The following is a 24,704-nucleotide window of genomic DNA, read 5'->3' on the forward strand; positions in this document are numbered from 1 at the left end:
TCTTCTTTAACGAGAAAGGTTTTGTAACCAGTGAAAAAAGATTTTGGGGGCATCTTCTACAAAGCAGCTGCAGTGCTAGATGCCGTGAGTATGACAGACCCAAATCAGACAGCATTTTTTTCTATCCTCAGGAAACTGAGGTGAGACAGAGAAGTTGTGAAAACACAGCAACGCACTGATTGCATAGTAGTTGCACATGATACCAAAACGGGACATAAGACAGAATATGGGCCTTTGTCCTCCTATCGTTATCTCAACCTGGGCTCTTGTAATATTTCCAATCATCCAGCCCAGGAATCCTACCACACCTGCTCAAGGCCATTCCTGGCCTTCTCCAGGAACTCTTTCTCAACTGTCTTCTTTGAAGGCCCAAGGCAAGATGTAGCTTTCTTGCAGCATTTACCACACTTGGGCTACTGTTGGTGGTATCTGCCCGTGCACCACCTCTGACGCACTGGGAAGAAACACAGACTTTCACCCTGCGTCTTCTGCCAGTAACATTAATATTTGCTCCTTTTGAACTGAGCTCTTAATTGATTGCTAAATGAATAGATCTTCCCAATCATAGAGACAACACCTTTCCTCTTACACGCCAATTCCCTTTGATTGACAGTGGTTGCCTGGAGGATAGTTTTGGGGATTTTGAGGCCATAACTGAGCTCCGTGGTTAAGACTGCAGTAATCGATTAGTGATGTCTGCCACAGGGCAGGGTTTGGGGAGGTGGTGCAAATGCAGTGTAACGTGCAGATGTAAATGAAAGGCGACAAGAGCACAGAGACGGCAGATCATCTGACCAGCCAGAGAAGTCTATACAGCAAGAGTGGGAATTAGGTGATCCATCTTCAAGGATGAGTAGGATAACAGTGGGTGAAACAATGAGCAAAAGCATTAGGGCAGCAAAGTACAACATACTCCAGGAAAGCAACCACTACACAAGCTCGACCAGAATACCCGTTCAAATAGAGGGCTTGCAAGGGGGAGCATGGGGGAATGCTCACCACTGGGGACCTCCCCACGTTAAGGACAGGATAAAATGGCACCAAAAGACAGGCAAGGGATGGAGTGAGAAGGTGGAGAATAGGCTTTATTTAGTCACCGTACAAGACTGAGTCTATAAGAATCATTTGAACTATGCTTTAGGTGTATCAAGGTCTGTTAGGAAGGAAGACTTGCTTAATGGTTAAGAACCTCAGTTTTGGGGTCAGACAGTCCTGGGTACAAATCCCAGCTTTGACTGGGACCTCAGCCACGGGACTTCAGCCTTTTATGTTTCCTTCTCCTCATCTGCGCAGAAGGGCAAACTTCCTACCTCATTGTACTCAGGGTCAAGTGGGAAATAAACGTGCATAAAACTCACAGTAAGCCCCCAACAAATGTCAGCAAATCGTAGGCTTGGTGAACTACAAGAGAAATAACTTTTCAAAGTAGAAAATGTGTCTTCCTCACTGTCCCATAATCTGGGGAATCTTGTATGAAACCTGTAAAGTGGTTAATGGGATCAGAAGACAATGAAGTATATGAAATGCCCACAGAAACTGAGCAAAATCAGTTTACCGTCCAGAAGTGGGAAGAGGCTTGGAGATTAGGCTTTCTGTGGTTAGGTATTTCTGGTGACGATGCATTTTTTGTTGTTGTAGACTTAATTCTTTACTGAATTATAAGTAACCAGATAACTCTCGAGCAACAGAATAGTGGTAGAAAGATAATTTGATTATATAATCTCACTTGAGCTCTCTTCCCGAAGGGTTTCCTTCTTAGTTGAGTAAGTAAATGTAGCTTTAAAAACCCAAGGGCACTGAACCCAAGTAATTGTCTCAGGGCAGTTATAAGAATAAACACACAGCGTGGACCCTCTCTGGTCATTTCTGAATGGAAGTTCCGGCCCCAAAGGCCACCCCTTTGCATCAACATGCAGACCTCACAGAGTCACATGATGCTCATGTCAGGACCCTTCCTGGACACAGGAAAATATGCTGTGACAGTTGTCCCATCTGTGGACACAGTTAGGGACCTCGAGACCAAGAAGGGCCTGGGTAACAAAGACCTCAGGCTGCACGTGAGGAACCGGTGGGAGGGTCTCATCTCCGCAGTGCTGGCTCTGGGTCTTGTGCTGGAGAACGAGGCACAGCGTCCTCCTCGTCCTGGCTGAGGGGGGGCTGCTGCCCAGAACTCACACAACCGGGGCCGGGGAAGGAACAGCCCGGAACACACAGTGTGAAGCGTCTGTGGGCTGGGACAAGGTCCTCCCATCCCGGAAAGTGCAGGAGTATTTGCTGGAAAGGAAATATTCCATCCCTGGTAATGGAACAGGCAGTTGGCAGATATTTTTCGAACGCAGGGTAGTAACATTTCTGGCAACGAGTGAGCCACTGGAACACTTTCTTTCCATCAACAGAGGTGTTACTGTGGAGCGTACTAATTACAACAGAGCGCTCTTTGTTGCAGTTTGGGCTGTTTCCTCAGCAAGTATAATGAATTAGCTCCTTCTAAATCTATCCACTGAGCCAAACTATAGCTCCAAAGTGAATTATTGGCTTAATAGTCACTGTCTCCAATATTCTCTGCTATGAGATGCATGTTTAACATTCTAAATAGGAAAGGCCACTGAAAACACTTGCTACCTTAAACACTGCTGCAGGAGTGTTTGATGTCACCAAAAATGAATTCATTTTCTTCGAGAGTGCTCCAGTCCTCACAGCATACGTGACTCCCGATCTCCAGCACCGACTCGGGGGAGATATGCAGCTCTTCCGGCGAACCGGGCTTCCCTGGCACCAGGCCAGGCTGTCGCTGACTCCCCACAGGACAGTTACTTGGAGGCTCAGCTCTGTTACAGGTAATCACAATTTCTCACAAGTAATTAATGTGGAAAGCTTTCTCTCTTAACAAGCAAGCGCTCACACGAGCAGGCATATGCTCTCCAAGAGCGGATTCCTCATCCCAGGTTTGCACACCTCGTCTGACCTAGCCAGGGTTTTAGCCATCTGAGCTACTTTGTGAGCTCTACCCTATCCTGATCTGGCACATGGTAATTTTCTACATCGAGTGTCTTCATTTGAAGTTTCCTTTACTGCTTATGCTTGCTGCTCAAATTTTTGACAGGTGGATAACTTTGATTCTACAGGATTTGGGTTTTTTTTTTCTTTGCACTAAAAAAACCAATGTCTCACATTAAGCGACATCTAACCAGATATTGAATATCTATGAACAATCTTGTCCCTCTCTTTTTAAAAGATTTATTTATTTATTTGAGAGAGAGAGAGAGTGAGTACGTGCACCAAGTGGGGAGAGGGAGAGAGAGAATCTCAAGCAGACTCTCTGCTGAGTGTGAAGCCCAACGCAGGTCCTATGTGGGGCTCGATCCCAGGACCCTGAGATCATGACCTGAGCTGAAATCGAGAGTCAGATGCTTAACTAACTGCGCCACCCAGGTGCCCCTAATCTTCTCTTTTCTGACTATTAAACTGAAAGACAGACACAGATTCATACACACACACACACACACCCCCACACACCTTCTTTTGCCCTTCTCTGTACTTTAGCGATTGACCTTCAAAGTCCTCCCAATAGATGGTATTAAGAATGTGTATACAACATAAGGTATGGGGCAGAGTCCAACACCTGTGATAATTTTTGAATTTTACAATTTCTGTTCATATAGCTTTGTGTGGGGTTTTGGTTTGATAGACCTGAGGTATATATACCATGCAGAGGCAACCAAAAATCAGAATCTCTTCAGTGAGTCCGCAAGTCTGCTTGGTTCTGATTTGGTTTCAAAAATGAAAGCATCAGGCATGGACATTCAAAGCCCAAAATTCTTTTCCCAGTTCTTTAATACGTGGAACTTGGGCCAAGCCAGTTAAAGGACCTCTTCTCTAAAGTACTTAATTAAGCAGATACGTGCAACATATGTGTACATATACAGGACCAACATAAGTTTATTAGACCTCATATTCCTGAGTAATCTAATGTTGACATGGAACGCTGCCCTGGTAATAGTTCCAGACACAAATTACGTTATTTATTTATTTACTTATTTTTACAATTTACATTATTAAACTCAAGTCACAGAGGTTTACAAGGGACTCAACATCAAGATCATTTCATCCTCCCATAATGACCTTTATCACTTGCTTACTGTCCTATGGAAGAGCTTCTAGCAATAAACTGAGGAACGATGATGATACAATCACTGAGCGAAAGGATTAAAGCTAGAAGGAACCACAGAGATTTTCTAACCCAGGGTCAACAAGTATGGAGGACACATGCCCATACTCTGCTCCTAAGCCCTTGGCAGACATCAGTAATCAATTCCAGAACTTCTGTTTCCAATTCTTTCTCAACAAACATATTCCACCAAACAGTCCACTATCTATAAAGGGGAGGTGGCACGTGAATGAAATCCTTTCTCTTCCAGCTCATCCAAATTCCTCTTCTTTCTGATAAGAAAACAAAGGCCCAGAGAGTTTAAATATCAGATACACTCTCTTAAAGAGCTCTGAAGAGTCAGTCTCATTACTTTAAGGTCTCATTTCATTTTCCAGGATCTGCCAGGAGTAATAGGGTGCTTTGGTCCTCAAGGGGTCTGTAATCTAGTTCTGAGGAAGAAAAGATGACCGTGCTTGATATATATATGTAGACTAAGTGTTAATCTGGGTGACCGTTGCAGATTGGAGAATGCTGAAGTAGGCAGAAGAGAATTTATGGAGGAAATGGAGTTCAGGCTAAGGTTAAGGCTCATTTATTCACTCAATAAACAAGGAAAATGTCTTACTCTCTGGGTCATAAATGTCTCACCAACAAATCAACAAATGTATTGAGCCCACCATGCATTGTGACAGATGCTGTGGGTTCAGGGAGGCTCATGGATTGGTGGGGGAGGCAAAAAAAAGAGAATATATTCTAACTGCAGAGTAATGCATACAAGTAGATATTGCTTCTGCAGAGTGAGAGTGCACAATAGTTCTTTTCCAAGTCTGTGCCACTTCTAGGACGCCCTCTCCTGTTAGAGATGGCTACTTTCTTCCCCTCGAGGACCAAATCCGGCCATACCCCATCAGTTTAACCTGCTGAGCCCCTCGAGTTAACTGTCACTTCTTTTCCACTTCCCCGGCAGCTCTGCAGCCGAGGCCCCTAGCTCTCCCTGTCTGCCTACCTGCAAGACCGCCCTCCCAGGATCCATTTGCCACATGCACCTGCTTCAGTGATCTTTTCCAAGCACAGCTCTGACCGTGTCCTTGCCAACCTAACCCTCAGACCTTGTCCGAACTCGTCAGCATGGCATTCCAGGCCCTCCGGGAGCTGCCTCTGCCTCTTCAGCAGCCTTGCTCATTTGGTTTTTCCATGTCCCTCAATCATACCCTCCGCCGCAGTCATGCCCAGCCCCTCTGTTAGAAGGTAGGAAAGGCAGACTTTGAAGGTGGAAGGAAGAGCTGGGCAGCCTCATGAACGGAGGCATAAGAGTGGGTCTGAGCCCAGAGTGGAGGCCAGCCTGGCGGATGAATCTGCCAAGTCTCACTGGAGCAGGATTCCTCCAAAGGCCCACACAGGGATTCGCAGAGTCCTGGAGGCATGTTTCTGCCCCTTTCCAGTCTCAGGGGAGAAAAGAACAATACAGACCAAAGTACGCCACCCCAGTACGGCGCTGTGATTCCCAGGAGGGTCGGCGAGGACCAGGTATGACAGGGAGCTGGGGAGCAAGACAGAGAGAAGCCGCCCAAAGGAGGGGAAGGAAAGGAACAGGAGGACCGGTTTTCATCTGAGTGACCGTGACATGGAGTCTCAGTTCCCTCATCCCTAGGTGGGCATTTACATATACATATATAGGCAACGCCTACTACGCAGCTGCGAAACATTTTCATTGCCTTTTTTCATAAGCATTTCCTGATATTTCACTAGGCACGATGGAAATGAGATTACAGTTTAAGAAGTCAAATGCATCGCAGGTTAAGCGCACCACAGCCTCCTCAACCTGGCTCTGCTTCCACCCCCTGCCTCCCCCAGTCTGTGGTCAAAACAGCGGCCAGGGGAGCTGATTAAAATAAAACCAGACCACGCTGCTCTGCTCAGAACCTTCCAGCGGTTTCCCATCTCCCAGTAAAAGTCAAAGTCCTTAGAGGAGCCCACAATCTCCCACTGCTCTGTCCCCTCCTGGCCTCCTGCCTCCCCCCACTCCCTGCACCCCCTTGTTCTTTCTCAAACAAGCCAGGATGCTCCCCAGATATCTGTGCACCTTTCCTCCACCTCTTTCTAGTCTTCATTCAGTGGTCACCTTCTCAGCAGGACCATCCCCGTTGCCCTTATTTAAAAGTGCAAGCCCCTCCCAGCCCCCTCCCTGCTCTGTGTTACTCTTGAGCACCCTCACCATCGGACACACTCCGTATTGCAGTCTGCCCATTTATTCTGTTTACGGTTTACCTCTCGGCGCTCGAACGGGAGTTTCACGAGGAAAGGGGTTTTGATTTGTTCACTGCTGTGCGCCCAGGCTCCACAACAGTCTCTACTGAATGGACAAACGATTTAAGCGTTGGTCGCTGCAGGTATATTCCAAGACTGAGCGGATTAGAGGCCCAGCGGTACCAGGCATGGGAGTCGCCAGACCAAACGAGCTTTATCAGTAACGATATACATTCTGGAATGTTGCCACACACAAGGCTTTGCGCAGGTGAGCTGCACCCTGAGCCGGCTGCAGCCAGCCCCTGTCATCAGAGGCTTCGCGACACAGAGAAACAGGAAGAGAGCACATACCACGACTCTACCGAGCACTGCCAGATACATGCTGGGAGAGCCCCCAGGGTAGGAGACACGAAGCTGGGGCAAGGGCGTTACTGATACCGCGAAAGAATTGTTCTCCATGTCAAACAGCGGAATCGGAATCTATAAAGGATTGCTTTCTTAGCGCGCTGAAGAAAATTATTCAGAATGAATAAGCTTGCCAGCTCTGTCACGGAAGTAACATCTACTTCCTTTCCCGAAAATCTGCAAGGTGGAAATCAGGTTTTTCAAATGGCTGAAATAAAGCAGGTCCTGGACAGAAAGCTCCAGCTCTATGTCGTGAATGGGGTGAGGGCTCCCCGAGTGCTTTACCAACACGATCCACACAGCCCCCGGCATGATTTTTCAACTCCACAACGGTGCGAAAGAGAGACGTGTGCATAGAAACCGGACTTCAAATTTTTGAATTTTGATCTTTTTCTGGGCCAGCGAGATGGGGTACGATCCTCTCTCTTGACGCTGGGCATGGGCATGGCAGCCACGCAACTGAGAGAGTAAACAACCAACACACTCGCAACCACTCTGCACCCCACAACCACCGTTCTTCACTTTCTCTACGGCGTTCAGCAAATTACATGAGATATTCAACACTTCTTTAAAAAATAGGCTTTGTGTGAGATGATTTTGCCCAGCCGTAGGCTAAGGTAAATGCTCCGAGCACATTTAAGGCAGACTAGGCTAAGCCATGGTGTTCAGCAGGTCAGGTGTATTAAATGCATTTTTTGAATTATGATATTTGATATTTTCAACTTACTATGGGCTTTTGGGACATAACCCCATCCTAAGTTGAGGAAGATCTGTACACGAAATGATCATTAGTGGGTCACTTGAATCGGAATGCTGTGACACAGAATTTTTACACACAGTGATTCTGTTGGACAGAATTCTCAGCTGGAGCACAAAAATTCTACCCTTAGAATTTCTGCCTGTTAAACAAATTGAGAAGCAGGCTATGGGGCACAAAACAAAATGGTTAATCCTTCCCGTATCTTCGTTAAAAAAAAAAAAATGCTCTTTAACTGCATTTCCCCTCTGAAAAATCAGAGGCTTCAAGCTGGCTCATAAAAACCTTTGCCCCTCATTTCAAAAATCAAAATATTTCAAAGTGTCAGGGCTGCTGAATTAGAGCCAGGGCCAAACATTTTGATGGCTATAATCAGAAGATGACATTCTGTCAGAGTAGTTAATAAATTTAAGTTTCTTCTTCTTAAAAAAGGTCCAGAAAGGAGGCTGCACTAGAGAGCTTGTGATTTCCTGTATCAATTAAGACTTTTAAAATAAACTCACTATCAGTTTAGATATGGACTCAGCCTCACTGTTTTAAGTTAGCTGGAATTTCATTCTGGTTCAACAACTGAGCTCATGCAGACAACACAGAGGTATGATTTCCACTCACACACAGCACTCTGGAGAAAGAAAAGAAAAAAGGAAGACCTCGGGAGGTGCCTGTGATGGGCACACTGGGGATGGCTCAGGCTTGACACTTTTCGGACCAGGAGCGGAAACCCTCAGGATAGCCCTGTGTTGCTCCTCGAGGAGCAAATGTCCAGAAAGACTTCAGTGGGGGCACTTGACATTTTTATATGGTGGTTTCTCTTTCTTGAGAAGAGTGTCTGAATCAAGCTCCTGTGCTTCACCCAGATTAAAAACTGTTGGAAAGTGCCCTGCTGCCAAAGGCCAGATCTGCAAAGTGGGCATGTAATTCCTCTTGACCCTGAAGCTGTATTTTTCAACAGGTTCCAAAGGCCAGGGAACAACTGCTCAAAATCCTTCCCAAACCAGCCTCCAGTGAATGGGTACACTGAAGTGTGGTATGCAACACTTGGTTAATAGGAGAACTCTAAAGCTAAAAATGCAGCATTATTTCACTTTCACCAGGAATTGGGAGGGAAATGCTGGCCCTGAGTTACCCAGTAACCATCCTTAAAAAGGGTCTAACAATTAATTCTGGACTCTTACCACTAGGGAAAACAAACAAGGCCATCTCATCTGTTTGGATGCACTCTCTCTGTGGTATATTATTTAAATGTAGTGGGGGCAGGATAAACCTTCCCTAAAGACCCCTAAGCCATTTGGCCCTTGGGGGAAATGGAGTTAAGCAGATAAGAAAGACTTGCTTCTCTACTTCTGTCCTCCCACAAATGGCCTCTGCAAAAGCAATTCCAAGATGTTATTTCTTTACTAGAAACCTGACTTTATTTTGCACAAGGTTCTGGAGAAGCAAATCTGACTCTGAGGATTCCCTTAACTTCCATAGGTTTTTGGGGGGTAGGGCATCAAGCGTGGGAGTAGGCAATACCAAATATTCTGAGAGTCAGAAGCATCCCTGGAGAAGGTGCATGAGGTCCGGAGGCTGCCACCCCATCCCCTTTTCAGCAAACCCAGATCCCGTTTCCAAAGCGAAGGTGGGGACTTGAAAGGAATCTCACCTGCTGGGTATCCCCACCTGTGTGAGCTCATAGAGGAAAGGAGAGAGACTCCAACCCCAAAGGGGTGCATCCCAGAGCCTAACTTTTAAGACACACAAATTGGCAGAAATTCATAATCTAAATAGGAACAACTCCATACCTCTGAGCAATGGCTCAGACATCTGCTTAGAATAGTAATCTGTCAGGAGTGAATCATTTAAATACACCCTTGTTTAAAAACACGCAAACAGGACTTAAAAATTATTTTCAGAAAAACAATGTGGAGAGCAACGAAGCTCAAGGAGGCTATTTTGGCAGATTACCAGGGTGGGAAAGGAAGAAACGTGAGTTCTCTTAGCTCTCTTTCCCCCAGTGACCTCCTGCAGGCCCAAACTGCACACCCCTGAGTTTGGGCAAGAATTTGGCCTAGGGTGAGTGGCAACACCCTCTGTCTCCCTTCCCTGGGGGGCCCGGCCATCCCTGAGGCTAAGGTGCCTCTTCCAGTCCGACCGAGGACCGAGGACCGTAATCCGCACTCGATCCCTGTCCCGGCAGCACGGTTCCGGAAAAAATGGGGGGAGCACATAGGATTGAAAACCTAATAATAAACCATGTTTGCTTCCCAACGGGAAGGACCGAGAGCTTCCCTTTCCCCTTCCAAGCCCCTTTGATCATTTTGAGCAAAGCAGGAGCCCGCAGCTCGTGGAGCACCCAAATGGGAGTCCCCGAGGAGCTTTGTTCTTCGCACGCAGACATCGGCACCCTCGCGGAGAAGCCCCCGCGTGGCTCCGAGGCCGACCGGGGCGCCGAGGTGCACCCGCGGCGCCTCGCCCACCCTGCACCCGCCAGCCCCGCACGCGGCCTGGGCGCCGGGAGCGCGTGAGGGCGCGCGCCTCGCCCACCCGCCACGCCGCTCACCTAGCACCACCGCGGCCACGGTGGACAGCAGCAGCCAGTTGTTCTTCAGGAAGCGCTTGCAGTCGCATCCCTTCCTCGCCGGCTTCCCCATGGCGGGCGCCGGGAGCCGCCGCCGCCGCGGCCGCCGCTATTGTGCGCGGAGCTCGGCCGTGCGCGCGGGGACCGGCGGAGGCTCCGCGGCGCAGTGGGGGCGGGAGGCGGGCGCGGGGGGAGAGGGTGCGCGCCGGCTGCTGCGGCCGCCGCTGTCGCTGTCACCGCCGCTGTCACAGCCGCCGCCGCCACCTGAGACCTCGCGCCGCGCCTGCCGCCCGGGCCACCTCGCCGGCAGTGCGCGCTGGGCGCGCCCGGCTCCTCCTGCCGCCGCCGCGCTCTGCGGCGCCCGGGCCAACCAGCAAGGAAGGAGGGAGGGGCGGACGGCCGCGCGGGCGGGTGGGGGCGTGCGCCGTGCGCGCGGGGTGCCGGGGAGCCCGCAGCCACGCGCAGCCCAGCCTTCACCTGGGCTCCCTGCTTTTTTCCCCCCTCTGTCCTGCCTGCCCAGCTTTTCGGATTTAGGTTTTCCTCGGCTAGCCCAGGTGGGCGGAGCCACTATGGTTTGGACCTCTCCCTGCACACCCCCCCCCTCCGCTTTCTCCACGCCAGCCCCTGGGCACCGCGAAGCCCTTGCCAGTGGGGAGAAGTGAGGGAAACAGCTCTGTCGTGGGTGCCCTTTGCTCCCCGCCGTAGCCTCGGCTTTGCCAGCCGTCTAGAAAACTTGAAGCCCCTAGCGGGAGGGGAAGAGAGAGTGCTGGGGTGGGGGGAGCAGAACAGGACTTTGTGAGCTCTCACCTCTAATCCCCCCCCCGCCCCCGCCCGTATTATTAACTCTTTTCTCGGAGTAGCGGGAGGTGAGGCACCAATAGGATGGTCTGTGGACACAGGGCTTGCAATCGGCCCTCTTAGGAACTTGACTGGCTCTGTGGCCGCCAAAGGCCCCCAAACTGGGAGACTTGGCAGAGTAATGAGGTCTGAGCGCCCGGCGGAGCTTTGTTGGGTGATGGTGGGCGGGTCCATCCCTAAGGCCAAATGCACTGGAAAGGCAAACAGAGGAGTTGGAGAAACTAGGTAAGTGGTGCCAAATATATTCCGCGAGGCTAAGTGACCTTTCGAGTTCTCTTCCATTCTTCTACCCCGTTATTTCACCGTCACTTAGACAAACTCTTTCCTTTCCTTTACCACATCACCACCTCCCCAGCTCTAGGCGGCCTTTATGTCAGCTTTCCTAACATTAAGTAAGCTCTGCACCTCTTTTTGCTATTGTGGAGCCTACTCTGTGAATGGGGAGGGTGAGGGAGCTCCCCAACTGGATTATCTGATGACTAAAACCCCACAGTTAGAGCTTCATTCCTTTGGCTGAAATTGATGCAAACCTTCTTGAAGAGATTATAATTCAGCTTTATGAACCCCGTACACTTTAGTATGAATGACTTTGTCAGCTCCTTTCCAGAAACTAAATTTTGAGAGAAGGAAGGATAGAGGGGTATCAAGGTCACTCTGTGCCTGAGCAGGATCTGAGGAAGTGTCAGGAGGGAAACTACCAAGAAAGAGGAGATAGAGATAGCCATCCCACACACACACACACACACAAAGCTGGAAGTACTCAGGTGTCCAACATAAAAGGAAGGCAAATGTATTATGAAACTGTCACGCAGTAGTACATTATGCAGCTTATAGAAAGGAAGTTTATAAAATTTTTAATTGCATGAGATAGCATATGTTATAATATTATGAGGGAAAAAAGGAAGATTAAATTGTGTATATAATTTGGTCACAACTATGTAAAGCAAACATAGAAAACAAAATCATATACTTAGAAAAAAAAGTCTAGAAGGAAATACGCCAAATTTTTAACCACGGTCGTCTTTGGGTGATATAAGCATGTTCGAATCTTTCTGCTTTCTTTCTGTATTTTCCCAAGTGTTTCCCGTAAGCATACTCATGCCCATTACAGTTGTGGGTAGGGCTGTATTTAAGCGAGAAACAGGCCCTAAAGAGAGAAAAAAGTGGAAGAACTAAGGAGAACTTTGTACATTACAACTTTTTGGGGTATAATAGAACAACTACACCTGGGTTTTGTGGGTAGGATATTTAGGTTTAAATCCCAGTACCACCACTTACCGGCTGGGTAACTTTGGGCAAGTTACTTAAGTTTTTTTGTGTGTGTGTCTCAGTTTCTACATCTGTAAAATGGAGGCATTAATACTGTTTATCTCACGGGGGTATTGTAAGAGTTGAATACAGTGTTTTTAAAAGACAGTGCCTGGCACTCAGCAAGCACTCCCGCTAGTTTTACTTGGAATTAACATGAGCAAGCATCTTTTACTCCCTCTCTCCTGTGGCCTGCCTGTCAGGAACGTCCCCTGAACTACGTCAGACCCACAGGAACCCTTGCATATTTATCGAGAGTAATTACCCTTTAAAGTTGCCATTATCTAAATCTACCGCATTTTCACACCTAACGCTCATAGAGTACAAAGTTGCTTTAAGCTTATTTAAATCATGCAATTTTAAAATAGTGCAATATAAAAAGATGAATAAAGCCAGCATGTATACACTAATTTTGAAATAATAAAAATCTCCTAAATTATATGAGTCAAGAATCTCAAAAGTTCAAAGCAGGTGGGCCAAGGGAATTATAAACTGCATTTATGCTATTGCTCCATGGCAGTTCCACTTTAGCTGGCAATAAAAAATAATTAATAAGCAGACATAATGCACCTGCCATGTGCCAGGAAGCTTTCTAACCACTCTGCACACATTACCTCCTTTGATCGTCCCAACAACTGAATGCGGTAGGGACTGTTGTTATACCTCATGGGACTGTTGGAAGAATCAGATGAGATATTGTGTGTCATCATCATCTTCCTCTTACAGCTGAAGAGTCTGGGGCACACAAAGGTAAGTAACTTCCTTCAGTTCCCTCTGTTGGTAAGAGGACCATCAAGGTGAGCTAGGTGGTCTGGCTCAAGGTGAATGCACCAACTCTGTGCCTGAAACCAGCGCCTCTTCTATGAGGAACAAATACAGAATTGTTACGGGGAAATTACTTGAGTTACTTTATGTAAGATCTTCAGGAGTCCATCTGTCCGAATCCAGGAGACATTAGGGTGTCTTGAAGTGCTGTGCTCACATGGAAGCTGCCTACATTTTATGGGGCAGGGGCTGAACTCTTGAATTCACTCTCCATTGCTACACTGGCACCTAATTCTATGATTTCTTTGCCTGAGATAAGCATTACTTATGGGTATAGGAAGCATCACTTTGCGGGGGGAGATGGGAGACCTAGGATTTCAGTTTTATTTTTTTAATTTTCATTGCCTATGATAGTCATGGATGCAAATGATCTCAAATTGAACTAAAGTTAAGAGGCATTTCCCTTGTAAGCTCTCCCTGAGGGGAACTTGACCACTAGGTCTTGGAACAAAAACTTCACTCTCCCAGAGTAAGACCTTAAAGCCAAGTTGAAAGAATTGTTAGGGTTTTCCCCCTCCAATAGGTGTTAACATCTCCTTTTTTCCAGACCCCTCAAACTCCTTCACCCTGCTGATATCTTTGGCCATTTCTTAATATATTACATTTTGCCAGTGTGCTTTTTTTTTTTTTTTTAACATTTAAGCAACTCTGGTATTTCTTTTACTGTTATTGTTTCTTTCTTTTCTTTGTCCTCAATTATTGACTCATGGACACTCTTGTTATTAAAGAAAAGAGACTTTGACTTTGCTGTACAAGGTTACATCATCACGTGACAGCGTGGGCTTATATATTACTTGGGGCAGAAATGAAAGGCATTCAGAGACAAAAAGTAAGGCATCAGCTTCTGATCACCTCCGGAAATAGTATGCTGGTTGCATTCTACCATCATAAAACATATGCAGTTGGTTGCTTTGTCCTCATGCTGTGGTAATGGGGAGAAGGAGGTCATGGGGTACCAGAGTCTCCTTCAGCATCTACAGCTGTGCACTCATCCATGACCGATGGATGGTAAGAAGGATGCTGTCAGCATATTCACTCTTTTTAGCAATCTCTTCCTTATTTAATTCATCTCGCAATTATAATTTAAAAGGTAAAAGAACTATAATTCATTAAATCTTCACAATAATTCTCCAAGCAATATTTTATAAAGATGATTTGGCCGGAAGAGACTTATATATTATTTAGATGTCCTTGAACTCTGAATTCAACAGAACTTTGCCCACAGGCTTTATTGCTTGCTTTGACAAACTGAAGAACAATTCTATTTCATCTTAGAATATATATATAGTGTATATATATATACTATATATATAGTTATCTGCTTCGTAGAAGCTTGTTCTTGAGCGATTTGTTTGACCTCTCTGAACCTCATTTCCTCATCTGAAGATACCATGTGAAGTAATAAATACAAATGGCCGATATGTATTTGAAACATGAACAAATTTTCAATCTCACAGGTATTAAAGGAAGTGAAAACTTAAACCAGTATTTGTTTACCAGTTAAACAAAGATATTTTAAGATAAAGTATTTTAAAATGTGTAATTTTAACATTATAAATTGGTAAACTTAGAGAAAGTATGTGGAAATGGGCAGCGTCACAAACTCCTGGTAGACCTAAAAAATGCTATGACTTCTCTGAGGCTAGTTAGGCAATTTGTAACATCTTTCATCAAAAGTTTTTGTATTCTTTAACTCAATCATTCTACCTCTACAACTTTATTCCAAACAAACAAACACAAAAAAACCGGTGGTGGGGGGAGGGCTGTCCATTCCAGTTCAGTTGGAAACAATTTCACTATCTAATAAAGTGGATTGGGTAAAGATTGGTTAAGTGTGTAAAGATACACTGGACAATGGAACACTGTTCAGGTATTGAAAAGCATATTTCAGCAGAATGTTGAATTACATGGGAAAATGGTAAGGACACACAACTATGTTTTGAAATGGCAAAAGTAAGTTATAAAACAGTGGGTGAGTTGTTCTTTTTATGAGGCTGTAGTCATTTATTATTTTTATACCTGAAAATATAAAACTTAAAATATGCATATTGTAATTACAATGAAGTGTGTGTGTGTGTGTGTGTGTGTGTGTGTGTGTGTGTAAGGGTGGTAATCTGAATGTTTCTTTCTTTTTTTTTTTAAAGACTTATTTATTTGACACAGAGAAAGAGCACAAGCAGGGGGGAACAGCAGAGGGAGAAGCAGAGCCCACTGAGCAGGGAGCCCAATACAGGGCTCTATCCCAGGACGTTGGGCTCATGACCTGAGCTGAAGGCGGATGCTTAACTGACTGAGCCACCCAGGCGCCCGGTAATCTGAATGTTATTAATGTGTGAGCTCGTGTTCTTTGCTCTGTTAGGCCAAGGTGTTCATATGCTTGGGAGATTAGGGTTTGTTACAGAAGGAATTTAAAGAACAAAATGTACTAACATTCCACTTCTACATGAAGTGTAGGATTATGTAACAGGAAAGGCTATTATCCTGAGAAAGAATGTTTCATATTCCTTCACCTCCTCATTAGAATATCAAAATCCCAGCAGGAAAAATCCATCTCATAGAATTCTCTGTAGTGGAAGAAAGCCACCCCATTACCTATAGGCATCACTCTTGCAGTAGGAGGTGAAGACACAGGGAATCCGATGAAAGACTTAACACTTTCTGGTCAAGGGTTGGTGGGAAGACCAAAGGGAGAGTAAAAGAGAGGCAGGTCCTGTTTTCTCTCTCCAGGCTTTGTCCAGGAAGGCGGTATATGTTAGAGAAAAGAGGGTGACAGCTCTGTCTCTGACCACCCATTAGGGGGCTGCCTCCCAGGCTATCCCTTACCAACCTGAGGTGCAACCACATCAACACAAATGTGGCAGAAGTGTCGTCAGGCAGTGAGAGGATCTGAGATTTCACTTCCCAGCCGCCCGTGGCTCCTGGTGGCAGGAATGCTGAACGGAGAGCCACGGGATGGGCTTTGCAGGACAAGGCGACTCTCAGAGTTTTGGGGGGAGGGGGTTCCGTGTGAACTGGCCTGATGCAGAGACTCACTTGTTTATTACTATCAGTAGCTGAGGTCAGACTGAGGCTATTCTAGATGTCCTCAGCTCTAATGAAGCCAAGAGAAAAAGCAGAATATATCTTCTCAACTGCAGGTTTTAACCATGAAGGCCCGCAAGGCAAGTTGCAACCAGGGACAATGTTCTGGACACTAGGATCCAAACGAGTCCACACATTACATTGGGTTGTTTATGTTTTAAAGTCTCTTTTATTCTACAACAGACACCCCCCCCCCCAATCTCATTTGTTTTTTGAAGGGACTGGGTCATTTGTCCTACAAGATTCCCCACATACTGGATTTGGCTGATTGCTTTTTCATGGTGGTAATTAATCTGTTCCCCTCCCCCACGGTTTCCTCTAAGCTGGTGGTTAGATCTAGAGGTCTGATAGTTAGCAGTGCCAAGATTGAACGAACAGTGGATTCTGATGTCAGCCTGATTCATCTGGGATAAATTCACCATCAACTTTTTGAATATGGTTTTGGCATCTGTTAGTGATGGTTGCTTAAGATCATTTTATTTAATTTGTTCTAATTCTATCATTCCTCTGAATATATTTGCTGGGATTCTTCTATAAAAAGAATTTTTACCTCATCAGCTATTTGGTTACCCTGAAATAGAATTTGTACAAAAAAGGCAGGATCCACGATCAACTTTTTCCCTTTATTGGTTTTCTCAATCATGAATTGGTGCACGAGCAACCTCCAATGGTGACTGACGATTTGTTTCCTTGTTTTTTTTATTAGTATTATTATGAATACTACTGTTGAACACTGATGGACACTGTATTAGTGTTATTATGTTTACTAGTGTTATTGTGAATACTTTTATTAGTGTTATTTTGAAACACATAAATCCATCCAAAACATATAAATCAATGTGCACATCAGTTACAATCATGATTCTTTTCCTTGCTCAAATTGTCCCATCTTTAGCTAATGGGAGTCCCTTCATTTTGGCTCCCATGTCTTTTGGCCAAACCGTTTGTCTTCAAATAGTGTTCTTATTTTCTGGCTCAGCAAGATGTCCCAGGACCCTCTTACACATTTCTTGCTCTGGAATCAGCCATTTCTCCAAAGGCTCTGGGTTCCTTATCGTGGAGAATAGTATTTAGAAACTATAGTCTTGGTGATGGGGATGCTCATCACTACCAGGTTGTCAATATTTCTAGGCATTTTAGTGGACAGCACTCAGAAATACATAGTTCATAGAAAGGGACAAATAATGAGTTCATACTAATGTTTCCTATTCAAATTTTCTTATGGTAAAATATCCATAATACATTTTACCAGTTTTAACCATTTTTAAATGTATAGTTTTGTGGCATTAAGTGCATTTACAGTGTTCTGCAGCCATTACCACCATCCATCCCCAGGGCTTTTTCATCTTCCTAAACTGAAACTCTACCCATTAAATACTAACTTCCCACTCCCTTTTACCTCCAGCTCCCAGCAACCCCCTTTCTATGTTCTGTATCTATGGATATTTGTGCTTTTGTGACTGGTTTGTTTCACCTAGCATAACGTCCTCATGGGTCATCTGTGTTGACATGAGTCAGAATTCCTTCTTTTTCACAGCTGAATAATATCCATTTGTTTATCCATTCATCCACTGATGAACACCTGGGTTGTGAATAATGAGGCTGTGAAAATGGGTGTATCAGTATCTGTTTGAGTCCCTGCTTTCAATTCTTTTGTGTATATACCGAAGTGGAATTCTATGTGGTAATTATCTGTGTAATATTTTTTAAAGATTTTATTTATTTATTTGTCAGAGAGACAGAGAGAGAAAGCACAAGCAGGAAGAGTGGCAGGCAGAGGGAGAAGCAGGCTCCCTGCTGAGTAGGGAGCCCTACCTGGAGCTTGATCCAGGACCCTGGGAACATGACCTGAGCTGAAGGCAGATGCTTAACCGACTGAGCCACCCAGGCGTCCCTCTATGTGTAATACTTTGAGGAACTGCCATACTGTTTTCCACAGTGGCTGCACCATTTTACATTCCCACCAGCAAAGCATGAGGGTTCCAGTTTCTCCACATCCTCACCAACACTGGTTCTTTTCTCTTTAATAGTAGCCATCCCAATATGTGTGAGTCAATTCAAATTTAACACTGCAGAGTTTTGATTAAATCTCTTTGATTTTACTCATATCGCTTTTTTCTTTACTTTGAAAATCTTGGTTCTTAAAGACCTTAATTCAAGTATTTATTTCCTAATTCTATAATATATACGTAATAGTAATATATCAACAGGGGTGCCTGGGTGGCTCAGTTGGTTAAACGTCCAACTCTTGATTTCAGCTCAAGTCATGATCTCAGGGTTGTGAGACGGAACCCCACATGGGGCTCCGTGCTGAGCATGGAGGCTGCTTGAGATTCTCTCTCCCCGCCCACCTCTCTCAAAAAAAAAATATATATAGGGGCGCCTGGGTGTCTCAGTTGTTAAGCGTCTGCCTTCGGCTCAGGTCATGATCCCAGGGTCCTCGGATCAAACCCCACATTGGGCTCCCTGCTTAGCGGGAAGCCTGCTTCTCCCTCTCCCACTCCCCCTGCTTGTATTCTCTCTCTCGCTGTCTCTTTGTTTGTCAAATAGATAAATAAATAAAATCTTAAAATATATATATATATTTATATATATACATATATAAAAATTACGTCTAATTGTAAGACCACTGAATACAGCTTAAGATTTCTTTGTGGTTCTTTTGGCCCCAGAATATATCCCTCAAGGCATATACAGTCAAATTACTGTGTTCAGTGGTCACTTGAAGTAATTATTTTCCCTGTGTGGTTATGCTATCAATTTGATTTAAAGCGTGTAAAACATTTACATAGTTCAGTCAAAACTAAAACAGCACGGAGAATTCTCACTACTCTTCATTTCCTCTCCCTCTCACCATATGTAATACTTCATAGCTATCTATTGTGTGGTTTGTCCTTCAGTTGGTTCTTTTTAGAAAACATAAACAGAATATTTATATTTCTATTCTCCCGCCCTTTATAACACAAAGGTAACATTTTCCAAGCCCTGTTCTATGCCTCACTTTTTTCATTGATCCTGGTGCTCACTCAATACTCTGATACAGAGCTCTTGCTCATTCCTTTTTCTGTTCAATATTCCTTTGTGTAGCTATGGGTACGAAGAAGTCTTCCTCATTTCTTTGAACTGCTACAGAATACTATATTGTGTGGATAGACCCATAGTTTTTTTTAACAAGCTTCCTACTGATAGACATTTGGTTTGGTTCCAGTATTTTGCTATTACAATTAATATCACAAGGGATAGCATTGACCTCACTCAGCAGTATGCTGGCAAGTGTTTACCAGCAAGCTCTCCAGGAAAAAAAAAGAAAAGAGAAAGCAAAAGAAAAAGAAAAAAAGAAGAAGCGTTGATTTTTAACATTTGCTGAATTCCATGGTGAAGGACTTCCATCCTGGCCAATTTCAAGCTACCAACATGAAATCATGGAATGTAGAGTTAGGAAGAGATGTATAGTAACAGTATTATGAAATACTTCTACCATGCAGATGGAACAGGTGTAAATAACCTCAAGGGCATAGTTAATAGTAAAAGGCCATAAAAATAATTATGAAATAGTGAGTTTTTGAGTATTTATTACCTTTGTTTTTGATATAATTTGTTTAGCTTTACATCTGTATAATTTCATTTTATTTAGTTTTGAGAGAGAGAGAGAGAGAGGGAGCGAGCGCGAGTGGGGGGGAGGGGCAGAGGGAGAGGGAGAGAGAGAGTCTTAAGCAGACTCCATGCTGAGTGCAGAGCCCTGGTTGGGGCTGGATCTCACGACTCATGACCTGAGCCAAAACCAAGAGCTGGACACTCTGACTGAGCCAGCCAGGTGCCCCTAATTTTATTTTTAAAAAATGGAAGTGTTTAGGGGCACCTGGCTGGCTCAGTTGGTTAAGCGTCTGCCTTCAGGTCAGGTTATGATCCCAGGGTCCTGGGATTGAGACCCACATTGGGCTTTGGGCTCAGCAGGGAGTCTGCTTCTCCTTCTCCCTCTCCCTCTGCACCCCCCCACCTCATGCTCTCTCTCTCTCTCAAATAAGTAAATAAATAAATAAAATAAAATAAATAAATCTTTAAAATAAATGGAAATGTTTAACAGCCAGCTCACAGATATTCCTGAAAGTTAAACAATCGGCTCTTGTGAGCCAGTATGAACCATCACACCATTAAATCCACACCTCATTTTAATACCTGAATAGAAAGTTCTCTATGCCTAAGCTAGAGATCATCTGTTTTTCTCTCAGGAAGACAAGTTCAAAGGTAGGCAGCCTGGTGCTTATGTTGGAGCTCCATGGTCGTTGGTGTCCCATGCTCCTTCCTCTCTGCTCTGCTATCTTAGCCTCATGGTACGAAGTGGCTGATGGAGTGCTGGGTATCATGTCCATATGCCAGACAGCAGGAGGAAGGGAGTGCGGAAAGGCCCCATCTAGCCCTCTGCTTACAATTTGCTGTACACACTTGGCTACCTGATCATATCTAGTTGTGAGAAAAGCCGGAAAATGGGGACAATTGTGCAGATTGCTGCCTCCAATAAAATCAGTTTTTTTTCTCTTTTAATTTACTAAGTAAGAAATGGAAAATATTGGCGAGGCAACTAGCAGTCTGCACCCCCTCTGTCTAATGAAATCTTTTAAGCTCAGCCCCTTCAAAAAGCTGCCTTTGACTATGTCTTATCTCCCTCTCTTCTCTGAACTCCAGTGCTCATTTTAGATACACATAGTTTCTGGTATCATTGTTTTGGTGTTTTATGTGTATGTCAGCCTCCCAGTTCCTAGTCCACTAATGATTATATGCAATTATAAATTCATATGGGCAAAGTCTGTATTTCGCATTTCTTTTTTGTTTCTCTTACAGCTTAAAAAATATTTTTAAGGTGTAAAATGAAGTTCCTGATATCTGCAGTTTTATTGGAAGAAACAAAGAAACAATACATATGAAAGACTAAAACGTTCAGTGTTATATACATGTCCCTCCCTCTCTCCTTCTCTTCCTCCCTCTTTTCTATTATTCCTTCTTTCCTCTGGTTAAATATAAAGGGAAGCCTAGGGAAGATGGAATGTAAATATTTTATCTCGGCTGGGGGAATGCCACGTACAAATTACTGGTAGCTTTCAGGACCTGGAATTGGAGACATCCACTTAAGTTGGGTCCAGTTTCCTCTGTTCTGGGCATATCACGAGAATGACTCTTTAAGTACACAGCTATCATCCTACCTACTATTAACATATATTCATTTTCCCTGTCTTTGAACTTTGTAATTATAAAATCACACCTCAAGCTTTATTGGGTCGGGCTTCTTTCAATCCACATGACATTTGTGAAATTCATCCGTGCTGTCTTGTTACAGCAGTCGGTTTCTTTGCGTGACTGTGTCACAATTATTTATCCATTATGTTGTTGACAGACATTGGGTTACGTCCGGTTTTTGACTATTGTAAATAATGCTGCTGTGAACATTTTTGTGCCTGTCTTTTGGTACAATATGTACGTGTTGGGCGTATAGCTCATTATGGAAGTGCTGCCTCATGGGGTATGCATTTGTTCAGCTTTATTAGATGTTTCCAGATTGTTTCCAAAGGGACTGCACCAAACTATCCTCCCATCAGCCCTGTGTGAGAGTTCATTTGTTCCTCATCTTTACCAATACTTGATATAAGGAATATTCCACCTGGACTCTTCTTTGGGACCAAAGTGCTCATTCACTTCACTGCTGGTGGTGGTGGTGGTTGAGAGCTCTCTACTGAGGCTGCTTCTGTGAATTTCCCTCAGGCAAAGAGTGATTCCACATCCAAAGTCATGTGCCTTCGGCTGGGAGTAGACCATATAATGGTCTGTGGGGTGGTGATAGTGCTTGGTGGTGCTGGTGGTAGAGGAGGTAGTAATGGTGGTGATGGTGGAGTGGAGACAATTTCCAAGGGCCATCCCAACTTGAGAGTTTCTTGCAAGACTAATTGAGGCCTGTATTACAGGATTTCTCCCTCTGCCCAGTCCTACTTCCTTCACACCTTATAGATGTTTTCAAGAGCATTGCCCAGTAAACCTCTTTGTGTACAAATTTGGAAGTGCCGGATTATGTTTCCCCGGGACAGTGATCTGTGATGGTTATATTGTTAGATTGTTATATTGTTAGATTTTTAAAAATTTTAGTTTTGGCCATTCTGGTGGGCATGTGATTGTGGCTTTACTGTCCATTTCTGCAATGGCTAAAAAGAAGGAGCACCTTTCCATATAGTTCATGGGAATTTGAATATCTCCTCTTCCGTGAAGTGTCTGTTCAAGTCTTCGCTCACTCTTCCATCAGGTTATGCATTGTATTCTTTGCTTGATATGAATCCTTTGCTGGATAGATGTATTTCAAGTATCTTTTCTCACTATGGCTTGCTTTTTTCCTCCCTTAATGATTTCTTCTGATTTCCTGAGTTCTAAAATTTTAACGTAATCCAGTTTAACAAAATTTTCTGTTAAGTTTGGTGAATACCAATTTTGTTGAGGAAATACATGTGCACCCCAAGAGCATGAAGATATTATATGTTCTGTTCTTAAAGCTTTATCGTTTTACTTCTCTCATTTGATCTAAAGTCTTCCTGGAATGCATTACTTTGAATGGTGTGAGGTAGAGGTCAAGATCCGCTTTTCTCTGTATGGATATCCAGGTAATCCTGCACAATTGATTGAAAATATCATCCTTTCTCCAGTTCACAGCACTGTCCCTTTTGTATGTGTGTATGTGTGGATCTGTTTCTGGATTCTCTATTTTGATCCATTTGTCTATTTGTCTATCTTTCCACCAATCCCCACTCCGTCTAAATTACTGTAGCTTTATAATTAGCTTGGATACTCGATATACAGCCTCTTTTTCTCTTTAAGAAAAAAAAAGAGAATGATCTTGCCTATTCATGATCCTTTGGATTTTCAAAGTTTAGATAGTTTGTGAATGTACATGAAAAATTTTCTGGGGTCTTGTTTGTAGATCAGTTTTGGGGAGAGTTGACATCTTTATGATATACCAGGTTTATGGATTTTGAGTCTTTTAATACATGAACCCGGTATATTCCTTCATTATTTAGGTCTTCCTTAGTTTTTTTTTAAAAGGTTATAATTTTATGTGTAGCAGTCTTGTGCATCTTTCACAAGATGTTTCACAAAAACATCTAGGTTTTTATGATTGTAAGTGATATCTTTAAAATTTTTTATTTTCCAATTGTTTATTAATGATATCTAGAAAACACAATTGATTTTTATTTTTATTTTTTATTTTTTATTTTTTTTAAAGATTTTGTTTATTTATTTGACAGAGAGAGAGACAGCGAGAGAGGGAACATAAACGGGGACGGGAGGAGGGAGAAGCAGGCTTCCTGCCGAGCAGGGAGCCCAATGCGGGGCTCGATTCCGGGACCCCGGGATCACGACGTGAGCCAAAGGCAGACGCTTAACGACTGAGCCACCCAGGTGCCCCCACAATTGATTTTTAAAAGATTTTTAAATTTATTTATTTGAGAGAGAGAGAGCACAAGCAGGGGGAGTGGCAGAGGGAGAAGCAGGCTTCCTGCTCAGCAGGGAGCCCAATGCGGGACTCAATCCTAGGACCCTGGGGTCATGACCTGAGCCGAAGGCAGATGCTTAACCGACTGAGCCACTCAGGTGCCCCCACAATTGATTTTTGTTATATTAATTTTCTTTCCAGCAATCTTGCTAAATTCATTTTTCAATTCTAGTAAGTGTCTATATATTATTTTTGATTTTTTAGATATACAAATATAGACATACAAATATGTTATTTGTAAACAATGACAATTTTAGTCCTTCCCTTTTTATCCCTTCTGTTCCCTTCCTTTTCTTGTCCTGGTTAGAACATTGAATAGATGTGGTGATAATAGACATCGTGTCTTCTTCCCAGTCTTAGGAGGAAAGCTTTCAATAATTCACCTTAAATAAAATGTGCCCTATTCCTTATCAGGTTATGAGAGTTCCTTCTAGGTAGCTAAGAGTTTTCTTAATAAACAGGTGTTGAATTATATCAACTATGCTTTTTTTGTGTCTATAGAGATAATTATATGATTTTTCCCTCTTTTTCTGTCAACGTGGTGAATTATGGTAATTATAACTGAATGTTAAATATTTGCATTCCTGGAATAAGCCCAACTTGATCATGATGTATTATCCTTTTTATGTTTTCTTTCTGGATTAAATTTGCTAATTTTATTTTATATTTTTAAGATTTTATTTATTTATTTATTTTAGAGAGAGAGCATGAGCAGAGCAGGAGAGGGGGAGAAACAGAGGAGGAGGGAGAGGGAGGAGGGGACAGAATCTCAAGCAGTCTCTGCGATGAGTGTGGAGCCTATGAAGGGCTCCATTTCTCAGCCCTGAGATCAGGACCTGAGCCTAAACCAGGAGTCAGTGCTTAACCCACTGAGCCATCCAGGCACCCCTGCTAATTTTAAAAATAAATTTTGCTTCTAGTTCCATGAGCCATATACTAGCATAATACTTCACTCTCTTACAAAGCCCTTGTCAGATTAGGGTAT

At 43.9% G+C, this 24,704-nt stretch overlaps 1 protein-coding gene and 1 long non-coding RNA gene across 2 annotated transcripts in view; one reads left to right on the forward strand and one right to left on the reverse strand.

Moving 5' to 3' along the window:
• The window catches only part of SLC1A1 (solute carrier family 1 member 1), a 75,882-nt gene extending 65,405 nt beyond the window's left edge, over positions 1-10,477 (reverse strand). Inside the window, exon 1 of the mRNA XM_036101217.2 lies at positions 10,102-10,477. Within this exon, the coding sequence (XP_035957110.1) occupies positions 10,102-10,192 (91 nt within the window). The 5' untranslated portion in view covers positions 10,193-10,477. The remainder of the gene's footprint in view (positions 1-10,101) is intronic.
• Positions 10,478-10,986: 509 nt separating this feature from the next.
• LOC118541543 (uncharacterized) lies at positions 10,987-22,830 on the forward strand. The gene is made up of 3 exons (XR_013443878.1): positions 10,987-11,202; positions 15,255-15,420; positions 22,756-22,830. It is a non-coding gene; the product is annotated as an uncharacterized LOC118541543 (long non-coding RNA).
• The last annotated feature ends 1,874 nt before the right edge of the window (positions 22,831-24,704 follow it).

Source organism: Halichoerus grypus, chromosome 14 (genome assembly GCF_964656455.1).
Source record: "Halichoerus grypus chromosome 14, mHalGry1.hap1.1, whole genome shotgun sequence".
Taxonomy (NCBI): domain Eukaryota; kingdom Metazoa; phylum Chordata; class Mammalia; order Carnivora; family Phocidae; genus Halichoerus; species Halichoerus grypus.